At 37.9% G+C, this 20,554-nt stretch overlaps 1 protein-coding gene across 2 annotated transcripts in view; it reads left to right on the forward strand.

Moving 5' to 3' along the window:
- Positions 1-1,496: 1,496 nt before the first annotated feature.
- CUL4A (cullin 4A) overlaps positions 1,497-20,554 on the forward strand; it is a 30,803-nt gene continuing 11,745 nt past the window's right edge. The window contains exons 1-9 of one of the 2 annotated variants that reach the window (XM_010575638.1): positions 1,497-1,533; positions 5,533-5,606; positions 7,111-7,273; positions 9,793-9,882; positions 11,269-11,351; positions 14,523-14,590; positions 15,125-15,243; positions 17,824-18,016; positions 19,445-19,549. In XM_010575638.1, the coding sequence (XP_010573940.1) occupies positions 1,522-1,533; positions 5,533-5,606; positions 7,111-7,273; positions 9,793-9,882; positions 11,269-11,351; positions 14,523-14,590; positions 15,125-15,243; positions 17,824-18,016; positions 19,445-19,549 (907 nt within the window). In that variant the 5' untranslated portion in view covers positions 1,497-1,521. Of the gene's footprint in view, positions 1,534-5,532; positions 5,607-7,110; positions 7,274-9,404; positions 9,507-9,792; positions 9,883-11,268; positions 11,352-14,522; positions 14,591-15,124; positions 15,244-17,823; positions 18,017-19,444; positions 19,550-20,554 lie in introns of those variants that run through there. The other variant, XM_010575639.1, reaches the window with a different exon arrangement.

Below are 20,554 nucleotides of genomic sequence, written 5' to 3' on the forward strand. Positions count from 1 at the left end.
GATACACCAGAAAAAACTAAAGTTCGTGGAAAACTGAGTAAAGGCCAAGCACTGGATAATACTGAAACTTTGTCCAAGTTCCTTGATGCTATCAGTAAATTTATCAACAAAATGTGACACTATAAATCCTCTGGAGCAAAGGAGAACGTTTTTGGGTCAGTTTTAGTTGCCCAGGTGAAATAGCGCTTTAAATCTTAGGCAGTGCTCTCTGCAGTATCACCTCATAGCACAAAGGCAGTTGAGGTGAAGTTCAAGACAGCTGGATTTTTAGTTCTGAAAATCATGTCTAACTCCTTTGGATAATTTTGTATGAACCACTGAATGGCCAAAAATACTTGCTGTAAACTTTACAGTTCTCACAGAACATTTGGCTGTCTTCATGGTGATTCATTTCAGATGCTATGGTCTATTAATAAAATAATTTATTGAAATACAGCACACAAGTTAAAATAAAGTGTGCCTGGAACAAAGTCTAAATATAGGCAGTGGTATCAAGCAAGGCTACATTTTCTCTCTGGCATTTTCATTGAGTTTCTTGTGAGGAAAAAATGTTAGTGTAAGACAACGTAATTACTGAATAGCTGAACAGCAGTATTCTAGAGATGGCCAGAGCTGTCTCAGCGTAGTCTGGGTCAGCTGTGTAACAACTCTATTTACATTAATGTAGTGACCACAGGAATGTTTGGTTTGGGGCAGGATCGGTTGTCTTAGTCAGCTCTGGATAAATACTCAGCTAAATCCTGTGAGGTCCCAATAAATCATTTCAAGTCTTTATTTAACAGTTAATGTAGGGGTTTTGTTGGGGTTTTTTATTATTATTATCTTTTCCCCTCAGTTTACATACCTTAGCATGAGTGTGTCAATCAGTGGAAACACTTGGAAAGAAATAAGTTAATAAAATGACAGGAAAGCAGCTGTGTTCATTTGTCATTTAGAGACAGTAGTTGAAACGTGTACCTGAAAGTTATTAAGAAATGCAAATATTTGGTATGATTGTGTTTCCCCCAAAAAAGTGCATGTGCCCTTGCGCTGGAGGATGCACAAAATGAACCTACAGAAGAGTTCCGCTGCCAAGCAGTATTCAAGTGGGGGAAAATTCTAGTAATGTTTAACAGCACATCTGAAATATGACCCAGGTGGTGATGGTGGACATTGTTTGTACACGAAATCCAGCAGTATAAGAAGGGACCAAAATCAGAAAGGAATCATGAAGTCTTAATTTTTCTACATAGCTCAGATAATTTCATTTTGATGTTTTGTTTTTGTGCAGAACTTGAACAGATAATGCTGATATTTTTTTTTTCTCTTTGTTGTTGGCCTCGATTACGCAGGCACAAAAATTTGAGGTGTTTTTTTTCTTTTTATCTCATTCATAATCTTTTTTTGGTTTTTAGGCTGTTGAAAATCTCTGTTCTTACAAAGTCTCTGCTACACTGTACAAACAGCTGCGACAAGTCTGTGAAGATCATGTGAAAGCACAAATCCTTCAATTCAGAGAATATCCTTTTCTCGTGCACAGAAATGGTTAGAATGGTTAGTTTAAATCATTATTTTTTAAAACAACACTTTGTAAAAATTACACCCATAATTGACAATGTGTTCAAGAGGTTCCTTGACCACTTACATTTTCAAATCAGACATAAGCAACTTTAGCCATCTGAGTGAATAATTTTTGTGTACCAATAAGTAGCATGCTAATAACAATTTACTTATGATTTTAATAGGAATGCAAATGTTACACCTAATTTAGAAAATTTCAGTAGCACTATGAGATTTAACAGCAGGTATGGATTTGTATGGCAGGTGAGTAGTGGAGATGCTTCCAGTAGCAATAGCTTTAAAATAAAAAAATCACTGCAGTAATTTTCAACAACAGTGTCTTCTGTAAAAGAATTCTCAAACATAAAGTACACCTGTTTGACCAAAAATAACTACTGGCCAGCGGCTATGTGTCACGGAGGCATTCAACAAGCCTTTTGGGTATCTTCTGTGTGCTTGGGAGGTTCTTGGGAGAGAGCTCTAAGTTCAGGAGATCACTTGGCTGTCTTGGGATGCACAGAAACTTGAAGTTTTACGGTAAATTTCCCCATAGTTTTCTGAAGTTACATTGCCGGGCTTTTCTTCTGGCTGAACTGGTCACAGAAGTAAGTGCCTGTAGATCTTCTCTGGACACCTGCGTGCAGCCACCCCTATTTTCTGAATCCCTTTGTGCTTTGCATGCTGAGACCATGCTTTATGTGATAGTTACCTTTTGTGTAACAGCCTAGGGGTTGCACTTGCTTGGGCAGTAAGATAAATAGAGTGTACACCCGCCTGGCTGTCCCCACGTTCCTGGGGAATGCCTGAGCAAGCAGGTGCTGGAGAGTGCCACACTTAATGGCACTGTTTCCCACGTCTCTATGTATTTTATTAGCAGAAAATGGTAGATTATAATAGAAAGAAGCAAGGGACTAGGGCCCAGAAAGAACCTTCTTTCCAGGTGAATGCCTTAAATGTGCTTTGGGTTGTGACTTTCAGTTTCTCAGTTCACTGCATTCCTCAGGTAGGTGCCTACACTCATAAAGAAGATCCCAGGTATCTCTTCTTTCCTGCCCCCCTGCCCCATTATCTAGCTAAGTCCCAACATGGTTTTGGGTTGTGTGGTTTTGTTTTTTCTTTTCAAGTCCCAGTTAAGAAGTCTGGCTTCTACATAGCATATAAGAAACATAGGTACATAAATCATCACTGTGAATTCACCTCTTATATGGCAGCTGAATTTTTCATTACATTTACTTTGATGCATTTAAAGTCACATCTGACTAAAAAGTGCATTAGTCAGTGCAGTAGTCTCTTAAACATAACTGATCTCTGAGAACCAAATCTTACAGTCTGCTTTAAAGCAGAGTACAGTCAACTATTTTTTACAACCCTGCCTTTTCAGACTTCAGATGATCTTCTGAAGAGATGTTTTAAAACTTTGCTTTCTGCCTGCCCTCAGACAGAGCTAGTGGCTTGGAGAGTTGAGAATTTTATATTTTACAGGTGTACCACTTTATATCCCAAGGACATGAGATCAGATTAATCAGATTTGGCCAGAGGGAGTTGGGATGATACTGTGCAGGAGAGGAAGGTAAAGCCACATTAGGATTTACTCATACAACACACAAAGATTCTGTTATTCATAAATAACAGTTGGATCTGTTGAGTAATGAAGAAAACTCTATAGTTTACTTAGGGAGATCTGGAGGTGTGTATGAAAAGAGTGGTATTTGGATTTGTTGAGGATTATTTAGAACTGTAACTGCTTTTAAGAGATTAGGGTCACTCCTGTTGTGCACAGCGTGAACTCATTAAACAAACAAAATAAACCTTTCTATCCCTCTCACCTCAGTTGGTGACAAGGTTGTTTTTGACACTGGTGGGATTTCTTGTTTAAATCTATATCAAAGTTATGCAGTACAGCCACTAGATGGTATTACTGAAGAGCAGTGAGTGTTATTCCTTGAAAATACAAGGGAGGCCTTTTGGAGAACTGCCAGCCCCTCCGCTGGGCAGGAGCTCCGCAATTAATGGTTTATCCCTGGGCAGTCACAGTAACATCAGAATATTCATGGAGCAGCTTTTGCTTAATGGCTAGCAAAGCTCATCTCCAGAATCTGGCCTCAAAAGATACCGGCAAGCTAGTTTTCCTTAATAGCTGCTGTACAGATTCACTGGATAGTCTTTTATTTTTAAAGAAGATAAATAAATGCTGGCAAGATCATTGCAGACAAATGGTAAGTTGAATGTTTGTTCAGAATACATATTCTTGAGGTGTGAAATCTGGCAAAAAGGAGTTTGTCATGGCTTTAACTTGGGACTGCATTGCACCTCCTCCTCAATTTCAGCATTGCTTTTCACTTTCCCCTTTGCTAGCTGGGGGTGGTTTTGTTGTTGAAAACTTATGTTCTGTTGTGTTAACTCTGACTTTCATCGGTTTCATATGAAGTTGGAATATCACTCAGAAATATATTGACACCTGTTTTCCATGGGTGGAAAAAAAAACTAATCGGGCTATGCTGAAATTGTTTGCTGTTTGTAATTTTAAGTAATTGGAGAATCTACAATCTTTGTTTATAGCTAGCTCCAAGAGCTAGGTTAATTTGTGCCTTTTTTTTTTTTTTTTTTTTTTTGCAAAGCACAGGTGATTATCCTGACTATAGGGCTAAGAAACAGGAAGATTAAAGAACTGAAACTCCCTCTCTCTTTCTTTCTGCCCTTCTTGTCCTCTACTTCCACAATGAATTATGTTACAGAAAAAAATCCTCTCGCAGACACTCTCTGTGAATTGTCCCTTTGAGAATGCATCATTATAATTTTATACCAGCATTTTACAATGAGTTTTCATTGCATTGTCACTTAGCTTTGGCTACAGATGCCCCAAATGGTTGAATTTCTATTTTTGTTCCTTGAATCCACCACTCTCCCCTCCCTTGTGGGGGATGGGCAGAGGTATGTGATTTTTATCTGAAATAAAAATGGAAAGCGTTATGGAAAATACTCAAAACAAATTCAACAGTCTGATGAACATAGAGTTCAAGTTTATTGCCTTGAAAATGTAATTAAACTGGACCTGTGGTTTTATAAAAAGGCTTTTACTATGAACTCTGTTGACTTTAATTACTTTTGAGTGGGTTTTTTTTCCCCTCCTCAAACTTGTAGCAAGTGGCTTTCTTGCCCATGTGCTGAGTTAGCACTTGTGGTATTAAAGGAAAAAAAATTCAGCCTCACTGCTGTTTTGCTTTACTGTGCTTGGCTGAAACTATGTCAGCTTGAGAATTGCTTCAGAAGCAATGAAATCTTTTAGGGGAGGAGTAGGTGGACAGCTGGGGATAGAAATCTCTGTAGCTGGCCTGGGGGTGAGTTAGTTACTGACATTCTGAGTTATGCTAATGCTAAACTGAAAGCTGGGCAGCCTTTTATGAGCAAAGTTAAAAATGGATTTTGAATGTGGAAGAGTAATAAGCTAAAAAACTACCTCCCTCTCCCACTTTTTTAATTTAAAAAAAAGATAATGTCTTATTATAACTTCTTTCCCCTGTTAGAATTAATGTATCTCTAGTTTTCTCATGAATTTTGGCAGCTAACTTCTATTATGAAAAGATCTGTTGCATAGCTTATTGCTGTCTCTGCTTAAAGCTGCTTTTTTTTAAAAAGCAAAAACCATGGCAGCATGCTATTTCAGGGTGTTTACTGAATGTCTTGGTGGTACTGCTTGAATGGCTTATGTATTTCAGTAGCAGTAAAATCATAACAGGCTAATAAAACTATTTAGTTAATAGTTTTTACGCATTTGAAAACTGTCTTGGATGTACTTGGAAATACCACTTAGTAATAGTATTAACAACAATAAATTACATGTCAGTGGCTGTACAAGTCACCATAAAAGATGAAAATACATACATCAGTAATTAAGGTGCATGTCTATGTGATGTAGTTTTTCAGAAGTTGCTTTATAATTTAAAATACCACATGATGGTGAAGAGAAAAACATTTTCTTTTATATATTTTCAGATCATGATCAGAAGCATTTTCTTATTTTTGGATCGTACATATGTACTTCAGAATTCAATGCTTCCTTCTATATGGTAGGTATCCATGTAAGTATTCCTCAGATCTTTAGAGTTTGAACATGCTATTATATTTGCAAAAGTTGAAAATTAATTTTTCCCATTATATTTGATCCGTGTAACGGGTCTCTCAAATTTTGTGTTAACTTATGGAAGTACCCGTGTCAGCGTATGCATGTGTCATTTCCTCCTTCCCCAGGAATATTCAGTGTAAAGTGAGGGTAAAAGAAGAAAAAGGTCTGTGAACATACACTTAAAAGTCAAGGCGTATATAGAGAGAGAGAGAGCTGTATTTGCCTCAGCCTGGCTGAGGGTGGCTGTGCGGAACCCCCTCGGCCTGCTGCCTCTGGGCCCTCACTGCCGGCCCAGCGTTACCTCAGGTGCTCCTGCTTTTGGCAAAATTCAGCGCTCCGCTTCTTGCTCTGTTTTTTCGGAGTCAGTGAGATACCCTGACGAGGTGCAGATCATCTTTCCAGCGCTGGCCTCTTGAGAGTCAAGACCTGTGGCTCAGAGCGTTGAGAAGATACTGCTGTACTTCCAGCATACCACGGCCACGATTTTGGGCGTTCTGTTTTTAAGCATCCCACCTGAGGGACGTTGTATATCATCGTCCAAACAAACCAACCCAGGCTTTGCCGAAAATTTCTGGTATCGTTACTCCACCTAAAGCAAAAAAATACGTAAAGTACTGAAGTAAGAGCGTACCTTTTCCCTGCCTGGCTGGCTTTTGTGCTCTCAGGAGTCCCTCAGGCTGTCTGAGGAACCCGACATTCCTCCTCCTGCCCCTCGCTTGTCCTGTGGACATCTTTTTCTTCCCAGCCTCTGCAGTAGTTTTTCCTCCAACTCTTTGTCTCAGGCTTCCTTTTACTAAACATTGCTGAAGAGGTTTGTTCATACTTTGTGTCTTTTTTTCCTCATAATGGGAAAATTCCCTTTATTGAAATCCTGATACGTGTGAAGAAGTTGGAGGTAACAAGTTTTATCTAAGATTCCTCCGTTTTCCTTGGCCGAGCCCATGTTTAATAATTAGCTGCTTCATGGCATAGAAGCACTGTTCCTTGTCCTCTCAGAATGAAACAAGAATCTGACACAGGTGATAATAAGGTCCTAAACATACAGAGAATTCATGCTTTTGAACAAAAGTTATAAATTACATATAGATTGACTGATCCAGGGAATCTTATGTACATGTTCAGATATTTCACCATTTTTCTAATAGTAATTTTTTTAATAAACAGAGAATGTTATAGTCTATTACATGAAATACAGACAGGCTGGTCGCAGTTCTCAGCTGAAGTGTGTGCATCTGGTAGCATGTGGCCTGGTATTTTTATGATGATTCTTCTTACAGTTTTCTTAGTGGACAGTGTCAAAAAGCTTATATATACCATTAATACATTCTCTTTTTTTATAATATATATACACTATATATATTTTATATGTATTTATTTTTCTCAAACTGAGATACAGATTTTTTAAAAGAATCAACGGTGTGATTTATTAATTTTCAATATTCTCACAGGGATATGGGGCTGGAGTTATTTAGAAATCACGTCATTAGTGACAAGCAAGTTCAAAACAAGACTATTGATGGAATCCTCCTGCTGATCGAACGAGAACGAAATGGTGAAGCTGTGGACAGAAGTTTGCTGCGGAGTTTGTTGAGCATGCTGTCTGATCTGCAGGTGAGTACAGCAAACTTTACTGATAATGGCTACGTTTAGAAACAGTTCGGACTTTTCTAATTTGTGTATTGGACAGAAATAATTTTATTCTGCTAGAAAATGTGCTTCAAAATCTAGCTATGAGACTGATAAGATTGCCTCTTCTTTACCCAATGTGCAATCTTTTATTCTCTGTTCTTAAACGAGACCTCTTTGCCTGTTTTCCTTAGCAGAGGTAGTGGCTTGCAGACTCTTAAATAATAGATTTGCAAGTCTTTTAGTATGTGCACTATTTTGTCTGTCTTAATCACTCATTTTCTAATCCTAGTGCTGATTAAATGTAGGAACAAAAAAAGACCACCTCTGTCACTGTAAAAAGGTGTCACTTTTTGGAGGCCAAATCCTGGGTCTGTATCATAAAAACATCATTGTATTGGCAACTTCTTAGCAGAGATGTCAAGGGTAGAACGGGATGCAAAGTTAAGGCCAAGGTTTTCAAATAGATAAGGTCAATCTGTAACTTACTGGAACTTTCCATTAGCATACTAAGTAACCAAATAGACTAAAAAATGCTGTGCGTCTGACTTTGACATCGTTGTCCTCCAGTTGACATTGCAGCCTTGTGTGATGTGCAATAAATCTTTGGAGCTGTCTCTCATTCTTGAAAACTGTTGAGGCTGCTCCGTTCCCAAGTGGTATACAGCATTACAGAACTGGCTGAAGGTTTAAAAAAGAGTTCAAAGAGGAGGACTGCATAAAATAGCCCTTTTTGGTCAGGCAGCTTACCTGCTTTTCTGCCTTTTGTGTTAAGGCTCCTGACTTTCACCTGTAACTTTCTGTAGTGTACCAGAAAAATTAATACGTAATTATTCTGTTCAAGAGAAGGCAAACTTCTGTCAATGATTTTTCTGATCACATAACGTGGAGGGGCAGATCTGATTTGTGTGCTTTTTCCCCCTTTTTTCCCCATTGTTACGTGCCAGGCTTCTCTGACTGCATCAGCTTTTTCTAGGTATTGACTTTTTAACATTTATTATTTTTTAGCAAAGTACTCTCCTAACTAAAGATGAACATTCCCCTTTATTGGATCCTTCTTATGGAATTGGATTTAAGTCTGCATTCTTCTTCATTGGCTCAAAAGTGTAGTTTTCTTTTTTCACTAGGGAAACTAACCTAGTCTAATCTGTTCTTTTATAATGTCTGTCACTTCACTGAGATGGAGATGTGCTCATAATCCTGTAATTATATGCCAGGATCTCTACTTCTCCCTCTTTCAACAGAAGTTAGCTTCTGGAGAAAGATTAATTAATTAAGCAAATCTTATATTTAATTTGAACAATTAATCTCCTACTCATTCCTGATTTTTAGGCAATTACGCAATTGAGGCCCAGCTGCTGAAACTTGATTCCTCCTTGCATAAATCCTATTCTATAGCTGTTTCCTATTGTAGAGCTTTACACATGTTCTATGCAGAAAATAGTTCCATATACTGTTATGTTAATGTTTTCCCAGTTACCCTGAAGGAAAGCAAGGTAAGAAATGAAATCTAGTATTTGATTCTGTTGAACATGGAGCTAGTGTAAAGAGAAGGCTGAAGCAGTGAGTTGATGTCTACTTGTGATGCTGCATTAGTGAACTATTATGCTCTGAACGCTTGTCAAGCAAGAGGTTTCATATTTAAGTCTGCATTGAAAAAAAATAAATCAAGCTTTTAGAAGTCCTTAAGAGAAAAAAAATGGTCAGAATGTAATGAGTTTACAGCTCTGCTATATGTTTTGGAATAAATATTTTCTTCTATTCTTCCACCACACTCAAGGAACCTTTCCTTTTTCTTTTCACTAACTGTCCCTCTGTCTACATGTTGTTCCTGACCTACCTTCTCCAGACTGTTTTAACTATTTTGTGTAGTTGTCCTTTCTAACTTGTCTCCTGTCTATACTAAACTGCTAATCATTATGCAGAAATTTTTCGATGGCTGTGATTGTCATTGGTGCCCTTTTTTACACACCTTATTCCTTCCCTGGGGGAAGAGACTTCACCTTATTTGGTATAATTCATTTTTCCTGGGCCACTGAGATAAACCTGGCAGATCTGAAGATGTATTACTGAGCGTATTATTATTCTGCTGATGGGAATTACCTGTTTTGTGCCAATGTTCCACTAGTTGGAAGTATTTTATTATTTTTTTTGCCACAGAAATATCAGTGGGAGCCTTGAGCTCAGGTGGATTGGATGTCATTGCTGTGCTGTGGTGGTGGGTACTGGTGTTGGGCTGTGTGCCTTAGACAGAAGTCTGTCAATTTATACGATATGAGTACTGATGGCTGAAACATGCTATTGCTGCACTGGGAAGTCAGCTCTGATCTCAGTCTTTCTAAAACCAGTGGGCACAGAACTTCTGTGTTAATGTAGTGTTACTCTGACACTTCTCGTAACTGTGTGCGTTCTTGAGATTTTACTTGCCCTCTATGCTTGACACCCAAAATATGCTACCCTTACTGGCAGCTTAATGTAAGTAACTAAATTAATTTCTTGAGCAGGTTTACAAGGAATCATTTGAACAGAGGTTTCTGGAGGAGACAAATTGCTTATATGCTGCAGAAGGCCAAAGATTAATGCAAGAAAGAGAGGTAGGTGCATGCTGTAGATGATTGCTTTTATGTCAGTTTTATCTGCTGTGGGATTACATGAGAACTTGTGGCAGTGTCATGGTGTATTAATGTTCAGTGAAATTCACTGGTACCCAGGTACACATGTACGCATTCACGTGTTTTGATGTGAACCACGGTATTCTATCAAAGGGAAGAGCAGGATCCAAATTGCCTTGGTGCTTGAAATACATAATTAAGGGTGGAGAAACCCAGTGACATTTTGTGTAGCAAAAGTCACACTACCAGAAAGTCATTTCCACATAAAGCTTAAAGGTGTGCTGTCAATATTATTTTTGCCCAAGAGCTGTAAAATATCCAGTGACATCATTTTACTATGTGGTTAATACGCAAGTAAACCGTTTACTTTTTTACTATTTTATTGCATTTATTTTGCTGTTTTGTTTCTTTTCCTTATTAGTTAAATAGACTTAAGAACACTTTTGTTTTCTGCCTTCCTGAGATAAAATTATGCTTTGCAGCGGGCAGCCTGCAGATGTGGTTATGTCTGAAAATGTATGCGTTTCTTGGTGGTCTAAAATCCAGCAGACTACCTTTATTTTAATTCCATTTTAACACGGAGTCACTACGCCTGTTTGCGTTGCACTGAGGTGAATCCTTGTGTCCAGTCCTGCTCTATTCACCTCATTCCCTGACGTTCCACTGGGACCTGAGGTGAAATGCTTCGACACAAATTTTGAGACCAACAGTCTTACTGCTTTTATATGCCTAGTGGAAAGCTGTGGAAAAACACAAAAGGGAGTAAGGCGCTAACTTAAACAGTATATACATGTACATACTTAACGCATATGCACATAATGCATACACATATATGCATCTACATACATATACATGCATATGTACATGCATGTGTATGCGTGTGTATACATGTAGATATATATGCATGTATGCATAACTAGTTTGATCATTTGAAGCCTGAGTTTCATACCTGTGGCTTAGTACGTGCTAAATGTGTTAACTCTCCATAGGGACAGATACTCCACTGGACAAACTGCCATTGAAATAATAGAACTATATGGTTCACACCAACTGAAAGTCTGCTCCATGATGCTTTAAGGGCTAGCTTAGCTCAGAAGGCTTTTGAGAAAAAATTAACTTCCTCTGAAAAATTCTTAGATTTCTGTTTTTTCTCTTCCTTTCTGTCAGGTGCAGTTATAATACTTCTAATATAAAGTAACATTGATTAATAAAAATATAGATTATGTAGTACATAACAACATTCTGGTGGAATAGTCCTTTTCAATTCATATTCTCTTTAAATTTGTAGTGTAAAGTAATTGTCATGGAACAAGATTATCTGCCTTTCATACCTCTGTAGATGAACTTGACATTCGCTTGTCTCACTAGGTCCCAGAATACCTTCACCATGTTAATAAACGTTTGGAAGAAGAAGGAGACAGAGTAATAACATATTTAGACCACAGCACACAGTGAGTACAAATGTTGTCATTCTTGGCATAAGTCAAGCATCCCTCATAAACAGTGTGATTATCTGTGGTTGTAGAGACACACAGATTATTGCTGCATTATCTTACAGATATTATCTTGTTGACAGTGCTTGTGATACAGCTTGGTTTTTTTAAGACTTCATTTTTATCAAAACTGATTTCTTTAAAATCAAAAGATTCTTTGAGTAAGAGGGGAGAAATTTGTCCAGAAAGATTTATAGGTGTATACTGAAGTTAACAAAACATTATATAAGAACTCAAATTTGCGTTATTGAAGTAGCAGCTGATTTTACTCATTCGTGTACTAATAACAACATTGACCACAAATCCCTTGAGGGAAAGAAAGACTCATTAGGCAAAAAAAAAAAAGGTTAAATTATGGTGTAGGATAGAGGACATGAACACCACTCATGAACAGTCCAGGATGTCAACTTAACAGTAGATCAGCTTTGGTGCAGCTGCTGCCAATGTATTGTGCAAGGTAGCTTGTCCTTTTTTTACTCAGGTGTTGAGTAATATGTGTGTTTTGCTGGGGTAAGAGTGTGCATTCAGGAAGTACTGCAGAGTCACTGACACGCTATAAATCCATATATAATTTGTCCTGCAGTAAGCTGTTGGGGTTTTTTTGGTTTGTTTGTTTGTTTTTTAAATAAAGAACATAACAGTTAATAAAGAACATAACAATTTATTTTATTTTTTAGTTTTCTGGGTGATGTATTGGCATTTCATTGGGTGTTAAAAGGATAACTGAATAAAAATTATCTCTTTAACTTAGTATTTTCTTCAGACATATTTTATATATATATTCACACACAAATGGGTTGCGTGTCATGGTACGTATTTGAACCCGAATCATCTCCCTGTAAATGCTGATTGCAGGGTGACTAGCTTTTTCTGGCAAAATCACTCACACAAAAATATATGGAACTGTTTCTATGCATGAAGTTAAAGCTTATATATATTTCTTTGCTGTTTAAGTTAAAAAAATAGGTTGATATCATTACGTTTTCTGTCTAGATATACATCAAGTCCTTGCTTTGAATCTCGTCGTTAGTTAAAGGCTTAGAAACCTGCTTTTAGAAGGCTTTGCACTAATTTCCTTTCTTTGCATTAAGAAACAGCAGTTATTAAAATTAGTGCCCTTGAGTTGTCCTCAGGTCACACTGTCTCTCCGGGTGTGCATGAAAAGAGCAGGAAGGATGTTAAATTTAGTTACTGGGTTTGATCTTGAGATGGGAATGATACTTCCAGGACAAAACCATCATGGGAAACACCATTCAAAATACTTCAAACCAGATTTGTGCAACAGATGGGGAGTGTGGTGTTGCAGCCCGTAGAGGGATTTATTCAGCCCATCAGTACATGCCTTTCTGGGCAGCTGACCAGAATAAGCACATCTCCTGGCCGGTCAGTAGATGACCGAGGTAGATGACTTTGAGGCCATGCAAAAGGTACCTTCAGGCTCATTCATTAGCTAGCAGTCAAGATAAATACTCATTCTGTCTGCTTGTCAGGAAATAGTGCTCTGCCACTCAGTCTCAAGCAGATGAATTGTCCTTACTTCCCCTGTAGGCAGAATAGGTCTTCGAGGGCAAAGGATGGTATTTTATACAACCTTGACTCCTTCTATTGTTGGACACAGTCAGCAGCTGTAGATAGCAGTAGTTGGAAATTTTGGGAATTTGGAAGTGACCATAAAAATGACCATATGTGTTAAGACCAAGAGTCTGTCTAACTGGTATTTCATCTTTGCTTATGACCACTGAAAGGAAAAAATGAAGTAAGTATATGTGATGCCCCGATACTCTCCTAGTGTCTGCCTGTTTTCAGCTTAGAGTATTTTCTGAACCTGATGTGGTTTGTCTGTTTGGATCGCTTTCAAACACTTGCACTGTCTCACTGGGATTCACATAAGCTTGTCCATCTGTGCCAGCCTTTGGCAAAGCGTTCCACCGGTGCAGTAGCCACCACGTGATAAATTGCTTCCTTTTGTTTAACTCTGGCTCCCAGTACCGTCACTGATGACTCCAGTTCTTGCACTGAAAGGGAAAGTGATCAGTCAGTTCCCTTCCACCTTTTCCCTCCCTGCCAGTGCACTGTATCCCTGCTAAGTCATCTCTTTCCCAGAAAGAAGAGTGCTAACACATAGAGTTGTTTCTCTTGTAGCTGCTGCTGCATGCTTTGATCATCCCTGTTCCCTTCTCTGAACCTTTCCAAGTTCTAGTTTAATCTTTTTGAGATGAAGGGACTAAAACTGTGTATTGCATGGAGGTCAGGCGAGTCATTGATGGGCTGTTTCAGGAAAGGTGGTGTTTTAGCAAAGGTAGGGACGTAAAGTGGATGCTGCTACATAAAAGGCTTCCATCAATCCAAGTTGAGCACCTCTCTGCTAGAAAATCTAAATTAAGGGTGTTTTATAAAACTTAGAAAGAAATGGTTGGTCTTTTGGTGTCATATTGTAAGCAGCAGTAGAAGTTGAAATGTTGAAATCATCCCTTAGCACTTCAGGCATTTCTTTCTTCTTTTAGGCTATAAAAGACGTAAAGGAAAACTTGCCATTATTTTTCATTCCTGTCTAAAGTGAATGTATCAAACAAATATTTCACTAATAGTAAAAAGTAGGGAAAATTCAAGGACAAATTTAAAATGTTTTGCAAATTTGAGTCTTGTGGTTCTAGCTCAATTTATGCTTATGTAGGTGCGTAACACAATTAGATGAAAAGTTTCAGTTTTGAACATCACCAGCATGTATTGTGTTGTTTTGGAGTTCAAACTGTTGGAAAGTTTTGTTTTGTTTTGTCATTTTGTATTGTTTTGTTTGCTTGTTTCCAAGAAAACATCAATTTGACTTTTTTCCAGAAACATTTTTGTATTGATTTTTGGTATCTGAGCTTCTCTATTCTACTGTGTAAGAACTTGCTTTTTAGTATTGAAGCCTGAATTTCTTTTTTAATTATATACATGCTTTATTTTCTTTCTTGACTTACATCACATGTGACATTTTTGTCTTAATTTGTACCCTCTGTTTTAAGTAGAAAATCGTTGATTTTTTTTTATTATTGTTATAGTGTAAGTTATTCACAAATACACTGTGACAGGAGGCAATTCCCTTATACTGCGATATTTCTAATGTACTTCTCTTGCCTTATTTAGGAAACCACTGATTGCTTGTGTGGAGAAACAGCTGCTAGGAGAACACTTATCAGCTATTTTGCAAAAAGGTATTTTTTTTTTTTAATTAATGTAATATCTGATAACAGATTCTCATACTCTGCAATAACTATAAACTCTACAGTTTAGGAATTTAAGGAGGTATATTAGCCATGGGAAAAACTTCCACAGATAGAGAAAGCCATCCCTATGACTGTTACACCCACTGTGACAAGTAAATTGTATACGTGGAAACAAATATCTCAAATATAATTCCATATTTGTAAAGGTTGCTAAAAAAACCCTGAGCACTGCTCGTAAACATTCTGCAAAAGGCAGAACACCTTGTTGGGAAAGTACTTCAGTTGAAATAGTTTTAAAATATTATACCATAAGTCATTTCAGCCAGTTTAAACAAGGGGACATGTTAACCCTGAACGTATTGCTTACTTTAAGAAATTTAGTCTTAAAAAGTTCATATTTTTTAAGCACACTGGAGGCTCTTGTCTTTTGATGTATTTCATAGAGATTTTTCTAATATATTTCTAAATGTATTTGTGCAATTGTATTCAAATTTGCTTGCTCTTCTAATTTAATTTTTTTAGGACTTGATAACCTGCTCGATGAAAATAGAATATCAGATCTGACCCAGACATACCAGCTGTTCAGCCGGGTAAAAGGTGGGCAGCAGATCCTTTTGCAACATTGGAGTGAATACATCAAGGTATTTCAAAGATCTCTTAACTAACGTCAAAATTTATGCTGTTACCATGTATTTCTTCTATGAAAACCAAGAATAATATGTAGGTGTATGCATGATAATTCTGTTTTAAGCAAATACGGGGAGGGATGTTAATGCTTTCCCCCCGATAACAGTCACATAATGAGAAACAGCAACACCTAAGTTTTGGTTTTAAACTTCTACTTGGAAATTGCTTTCCTTGTAGGTTTGAACATTATACAAGAAGTTATTTTGTTTTGCTTTGCTCTTAAATAGAAGGACATACACATGTATTTAGAGTATGCTGGACTGTACTATGTGTTGTGTTTTGCTACAAATACCCTCAACTGTTTACATACCTGCAAAATCCAGTGAAACATCAGAATGTAGCTATTCTGCTGCAGGTTAGCAGTGCTACATGCAACCAACCTACAACAATGCTGATGAATGTTTAAGCTATTTGGAACAGAATACTCCTCTTGAAAATAATCCATCATCAAAGTTGTGTTTAGATGCTTCAGGTTTGTTTTGCTAGGCATAATATGCATATAGTACGCTGCCCCAGAGAGCTTGCACTCTAGTGCTCTTGCAAGATGAAGGCAGGAGAGCTTCACAGAAGAGATTTCTCTCTGGAGTGGATAATTCCTGATGTGGTGCTTCTCCCCTGAATCACCCATGGGTTCATCACCCTTCAGGACTAAGTGCACAACATCCGTTCGTTTCGGAGGTGCCTTTCCTGCACACCCACGTCTGGAGTTTGGCATCGTTCACCACCAGCGTGAGCCCACGGACGTGGGACTACGGTCCCCCCTCTGCCCCCCAGAACCGAGGTGGAGTTTGCTCCGCAGGGTGTCGTCCAGCCCGTCGATCCGTAGGCAGCTGAGAAGGAACATCTTCCTTGCTCCCAGATCACACTCCTGAATTAACCCTTGTGCTGCCTGCCACTCCGTAGACCCTTTTGTGATCTGTTGTAACACAGTACCTGGGCAAGGTCAGCTTTATGCCAGGTTTAGTGAGCTGAAGATGCTCACAGAAAAGTCTATAGCCCAAGGAAAGAAGCAGGAGTTTGGGACAGGTAGGAAAATAAAGAAAGGACGACCAGAACCTCTCCTTTCACAGCGGCAAGTTGTTAAGTTGGCTTATCATACCTTATGTCTCACAGAATCAGACTTTTTGTGGCTTGCTTTTTAAGGCATTTTTCTACAGACTCAAAAAGCTAGAAACCATTTTCTATAGTGTCAGTGAATCTCCTCCTTTCAAACATTCTGTATGACAGAACGTGTTGAAGTGAGGCTTCAAGAACTTTTATCTTGTGAGCCAATGTAAGAAGAAGCACAGAGAGCATGCCAGGTTACTGGGGTGAAAGTCTGTGCTCTACTGTAGAAAACTTTTTATGATTTCGGAGGTGTCACTTAGCTTTCTTGTATCTCAGTTTGCCATTCGCAGAATGAGGGGAATGCCCTGCAATTTATGAACATAACCGATAGAGGCTGTGAGATGTCTAAATGCTGTGTTAATGAAGGGGAAATTGTGCGAAATGTAAGATATGATGGACTAGATGATCTTCAGAGGTCCCTTCCAACCCAAACCATTCTGCAGTACACCTATTGAATCTAAGGACCTTGGGCAGCCTTGTGTTTGGCTTCACTCTGAAATCTTACTTGAGAAAGATCTCGATGAAAGATCACAGTGCATAATTAGATATTGAAGCGGAAATTCTGAGATTTGGGAGGGATTTCCCCATCTCTCATTGACTGTTGTTGTGGCTAACATACTTCAGGTGATGAAAATACACGGATTGAGTGCTGTTTTGCTGTTTCTGTTCAGATGTTCCTCTTTCTCACCTTGGAAAACTGACCATTCTGTTTAGGGTGCTGATTAGTGTTACTAAGCAATTGTAAATAGTCTGATAGGTTAAAATCCTCCCTTACAGGATATTTTGGTTTACTAGACAAACAGTATTGTATCTCTGACTTTTAAGATAATAAATGTAGGAACAAGAAAAGAAAGTCAAGTCTGTGGCTGCTTCTTGAAAATGGGAAAGTTTTGTTTTATTGCAAGTCAGCTAGTTTTTTTTGCTTTTAAGCCCTTGCTGAAAGAGAAATCTCGGAGTGATGAGCAGCAGTTGCATTTTTGCCACCAGTTCCATCAATAGAGCTCTGTAGTAGATTTAAGAAAAATAGTGCAAAGTTTTCCACTACACTTAACATTTCTGAGGCAGTTGCCATATAATTTCTTTTATATGAATCATGTAGTTCTGTATCTAACTGTGAACTTGCACTTCATAGAGTCATGTCTACTGTGTATTTTTTTATTTATTGGTTTGGTTTTTTGTTTTTCTTTTAGCTTTTGTCTTAAATGTATATAATCTTTAAATCAAACACTAATGTTTGAAATCCATTAATGTGTGTCTGGGTTTTTATTTTGAATTTCAATGCATCTCATTTTTTGAAAACTTGGAAGTCACATAAGTAGCTCTGTAAAAAAAATTATTCTTTCTAATGATATAAGGGTAAATGTGTCTGTTGGGGGAGATAGGTAGCACTCTAAAGTATTTTATTATCAAAAGTGTTTGTTTTACAGAACTTTGGGACAACAATAGTGGTTAATCCTGAAAAAGACAAGGATATGGTGCAAGAGCTACTAGATTTTAAGGATAAAGTGGACCATATCATAGAAGTGTGCTTTCAGAAAAATGAGAAATTTATAAACTTGATGAAGGAGTCCTTTGAAACATTTATCAACAAGAGACCAAATAAGCCTGCAGAATTGATAGGTACACAAATATTTTTCTGTAAAATATTTTGAAAATCTATAGAGAGCATGATAAGATAATGCTGCTGAGTGTGCTAGTGCAATAGCGGTGCAGTACGCATTCTGCTTTAGGAGACTCATTTTTGGGATACGAGGCAAAAGTTAACCTGGGAGCGTTGCGGGTTCAAAAAGCTTGGGTGTGCGGTTAGGTGTGTGCGCGACGTCCTGACGGAGCATGCCAACTTCTGCTCTCCCTCCGCTCTGCTTCTTGCACGGTGCCTGGTGCTAACAACTGCTCAGAGAGCGTAATGCTGATGCTACAAGTGGAGTAAATGGTTAGGGGGAAGAGTAGCTTTGGCAAAAAAAAAAAAGGGAACTGTTTTCAGTTGTGGTAGTAGAGGAGTTCTTCGGATGTTATGGATCTCTCAGAGAGGACTAAGTACAGCCCATCTATCTGCCTTGAAGGCTGAAGTTGGGAGAACAATTTTAAAGCCTTCAGATACAAGGAGTTTTAATAGCAAAAAAAAAAATTATTACCTTGAAGGGGCACTAGTGCTCATTAAGGGGAAAAATAATAAAAACGTCTTAAAAATACTGTTACTGGGTTTATCCCTGATCTGGCAAAAGCTGTTCTGACTGTTTTGCCTGCAGCAAAACTGGAGCTGTAGCATTTTACACCGGGAGAGGATCCCAATCCTTTGTTGTTTGTTTTTCCTCTGTACGTTCTTTTGCCTTTATTCACCTTATTTTGTGGCGTCCTTCTAAAACCAGCTTTATGTATGACAAATTGCACAACCTGGTGATACAGGTTAAAGCCATGATACGGGCTGCTGTCATTTGGGGATTGTGGTGTTTCAGCTCCTGCAAAGGTTTCCTTCTTACGCAGAAGGTTGTGTAAGGATACTAATGTGGCTTAATAAATACATAGCTAAACTCATGGCTTAACCTTATTTCTGGCATTCTGAAGCTACTAACTTGAAAGCATTGCTTCTGTTTAAATTTTGGTACGCTCCTGTGAAGGAGCATGAGGAACATGGTAAAGGTCTACAGAAATATAGTCCTTTTTGTGTTGTTTGTTTCTGTTTCTCATAAAATACATTCATATGCATTGTACACTTCCAAAACATTGTCTTTCAACAAGTAATGTGCTTGCTACGACTATTTAAACAAAATGTAGGAATTTCTAATGCATTATTTTTCATGATTATACTGTATTCATTTTCTTGGACGGTTCCTTTTTTGTGATATTTTTCCATTATGGCAGTAGTACAGTAGGGCTCTATCAGTCCACTAAACCTAGGGATGGGAAAAAGGAAAATAGAAAATGTAACACTTGTATTTTAACATATAGTAATATTTAACTTATAGTAATATTTCAAGTGGGAGATGCTTAAGTTGGTTATTTTAGATTATTTTTTTAAAGCTGTTAAACTGTTTTATTTATTTGTAGCAAAATATGTGGATTCCAAGTTAAGAGCTGGTAATAAAGAAGCAACAGATGAAGAGCTGGAAAGAATCCTTGACAAAATCATGATCATATTTAGATTCATTCATGGTAAGAATAGCAGTTCACCGTTGATGCAGTTAAAACTGTTTTTATTGCTACTAGCAGAACTGCATTCCTCTGAATGTAAGAAATCTTTTTTAGCATGAGCTTCTGCTCGACTTGGTCTTAAATTCAGTTTGCCTTACATCTGAAGGAGCACAATAAATACACGAGGGAGGACAAACTTGTTCTATGGAGATTGGCATGTTACAGACCTTTCACAGTCTGTGAGTGGAGACCTAAGAGTTAGAGCTGTTGGTGGAAGTTTTTTCACATAAATTAACCATATCTGTAACCACAACCTCTCCTCTAATGACAGAGAACAGAAAGGATAGTGCAGATTTTCTCTTCCCTGCCCACCTCAGTATGTCGTAGGTGCAAAGTATGTGAAAACCCAGAAACTAATGACTTCTCTTTTCTCATCATGGCTGAGAATGAACACAGAGGATGACTCAGAATGATGGGAGAAAATGTTATTGCTGTGTTTTACTGCTTTTGAAATGCACTTCCCTTATGTATGTCCCTATCTGAGCAAAACCCTTGAATGTGTTAGGAGAATTTTTAATTTTTTTTCCTAGGTTGGATATCAGAAAAAAGTATGTGGTTGAGTCCAAGAGGCGCATGGTCACTATTTTGAGGGAAGTGGGATGTGCATCCCAGCCTGGGGTGGAATAAGCAGGAACTACCTAATTCTGTATTAGTTTGTTCTGAAATCTGTGGGGTTCCTTCCTCATAAAATCCAAAACAAGTACAAATAATGGGAAAGCAGACAAGAAATCAGTCATAAAGTAATATCATTTGCATCAAGATTTTTTTCAAACGCAGAGGGTATTGGATGGAGATGGTGAATGAAAAGAGTATCACTGGCAACTTGTCAGCCTAAGAGATTAATTTCTGTTAATCTGAAACTTTGACCAACTCTTTTCTCTTAATATTTTTCGTAGTACTGAGCTAAAAGTGCAAATTTATTTTGAGCCATCTGGTGCGTAAGAGTCCTTTTAAGAGCAGATGAAA

This window comes from Haliaeetus leucocephalus, unplaced genomic scaffold, assembly GCF_000737465.1.
Source record: "Haliaeetus leucocephalus isolate CR32 unplaced genomic scaffold, Haliaeetus_leucocephalus-4.0 Scaffold495, whole genome shotgun sequence".
Lineage (NCBI taxonomy): Eukaryota > Metazoa > Chordata > Aves > Accipitriformes > Accipitridae > Haliaeetus > Haliaeetus leucocephalus.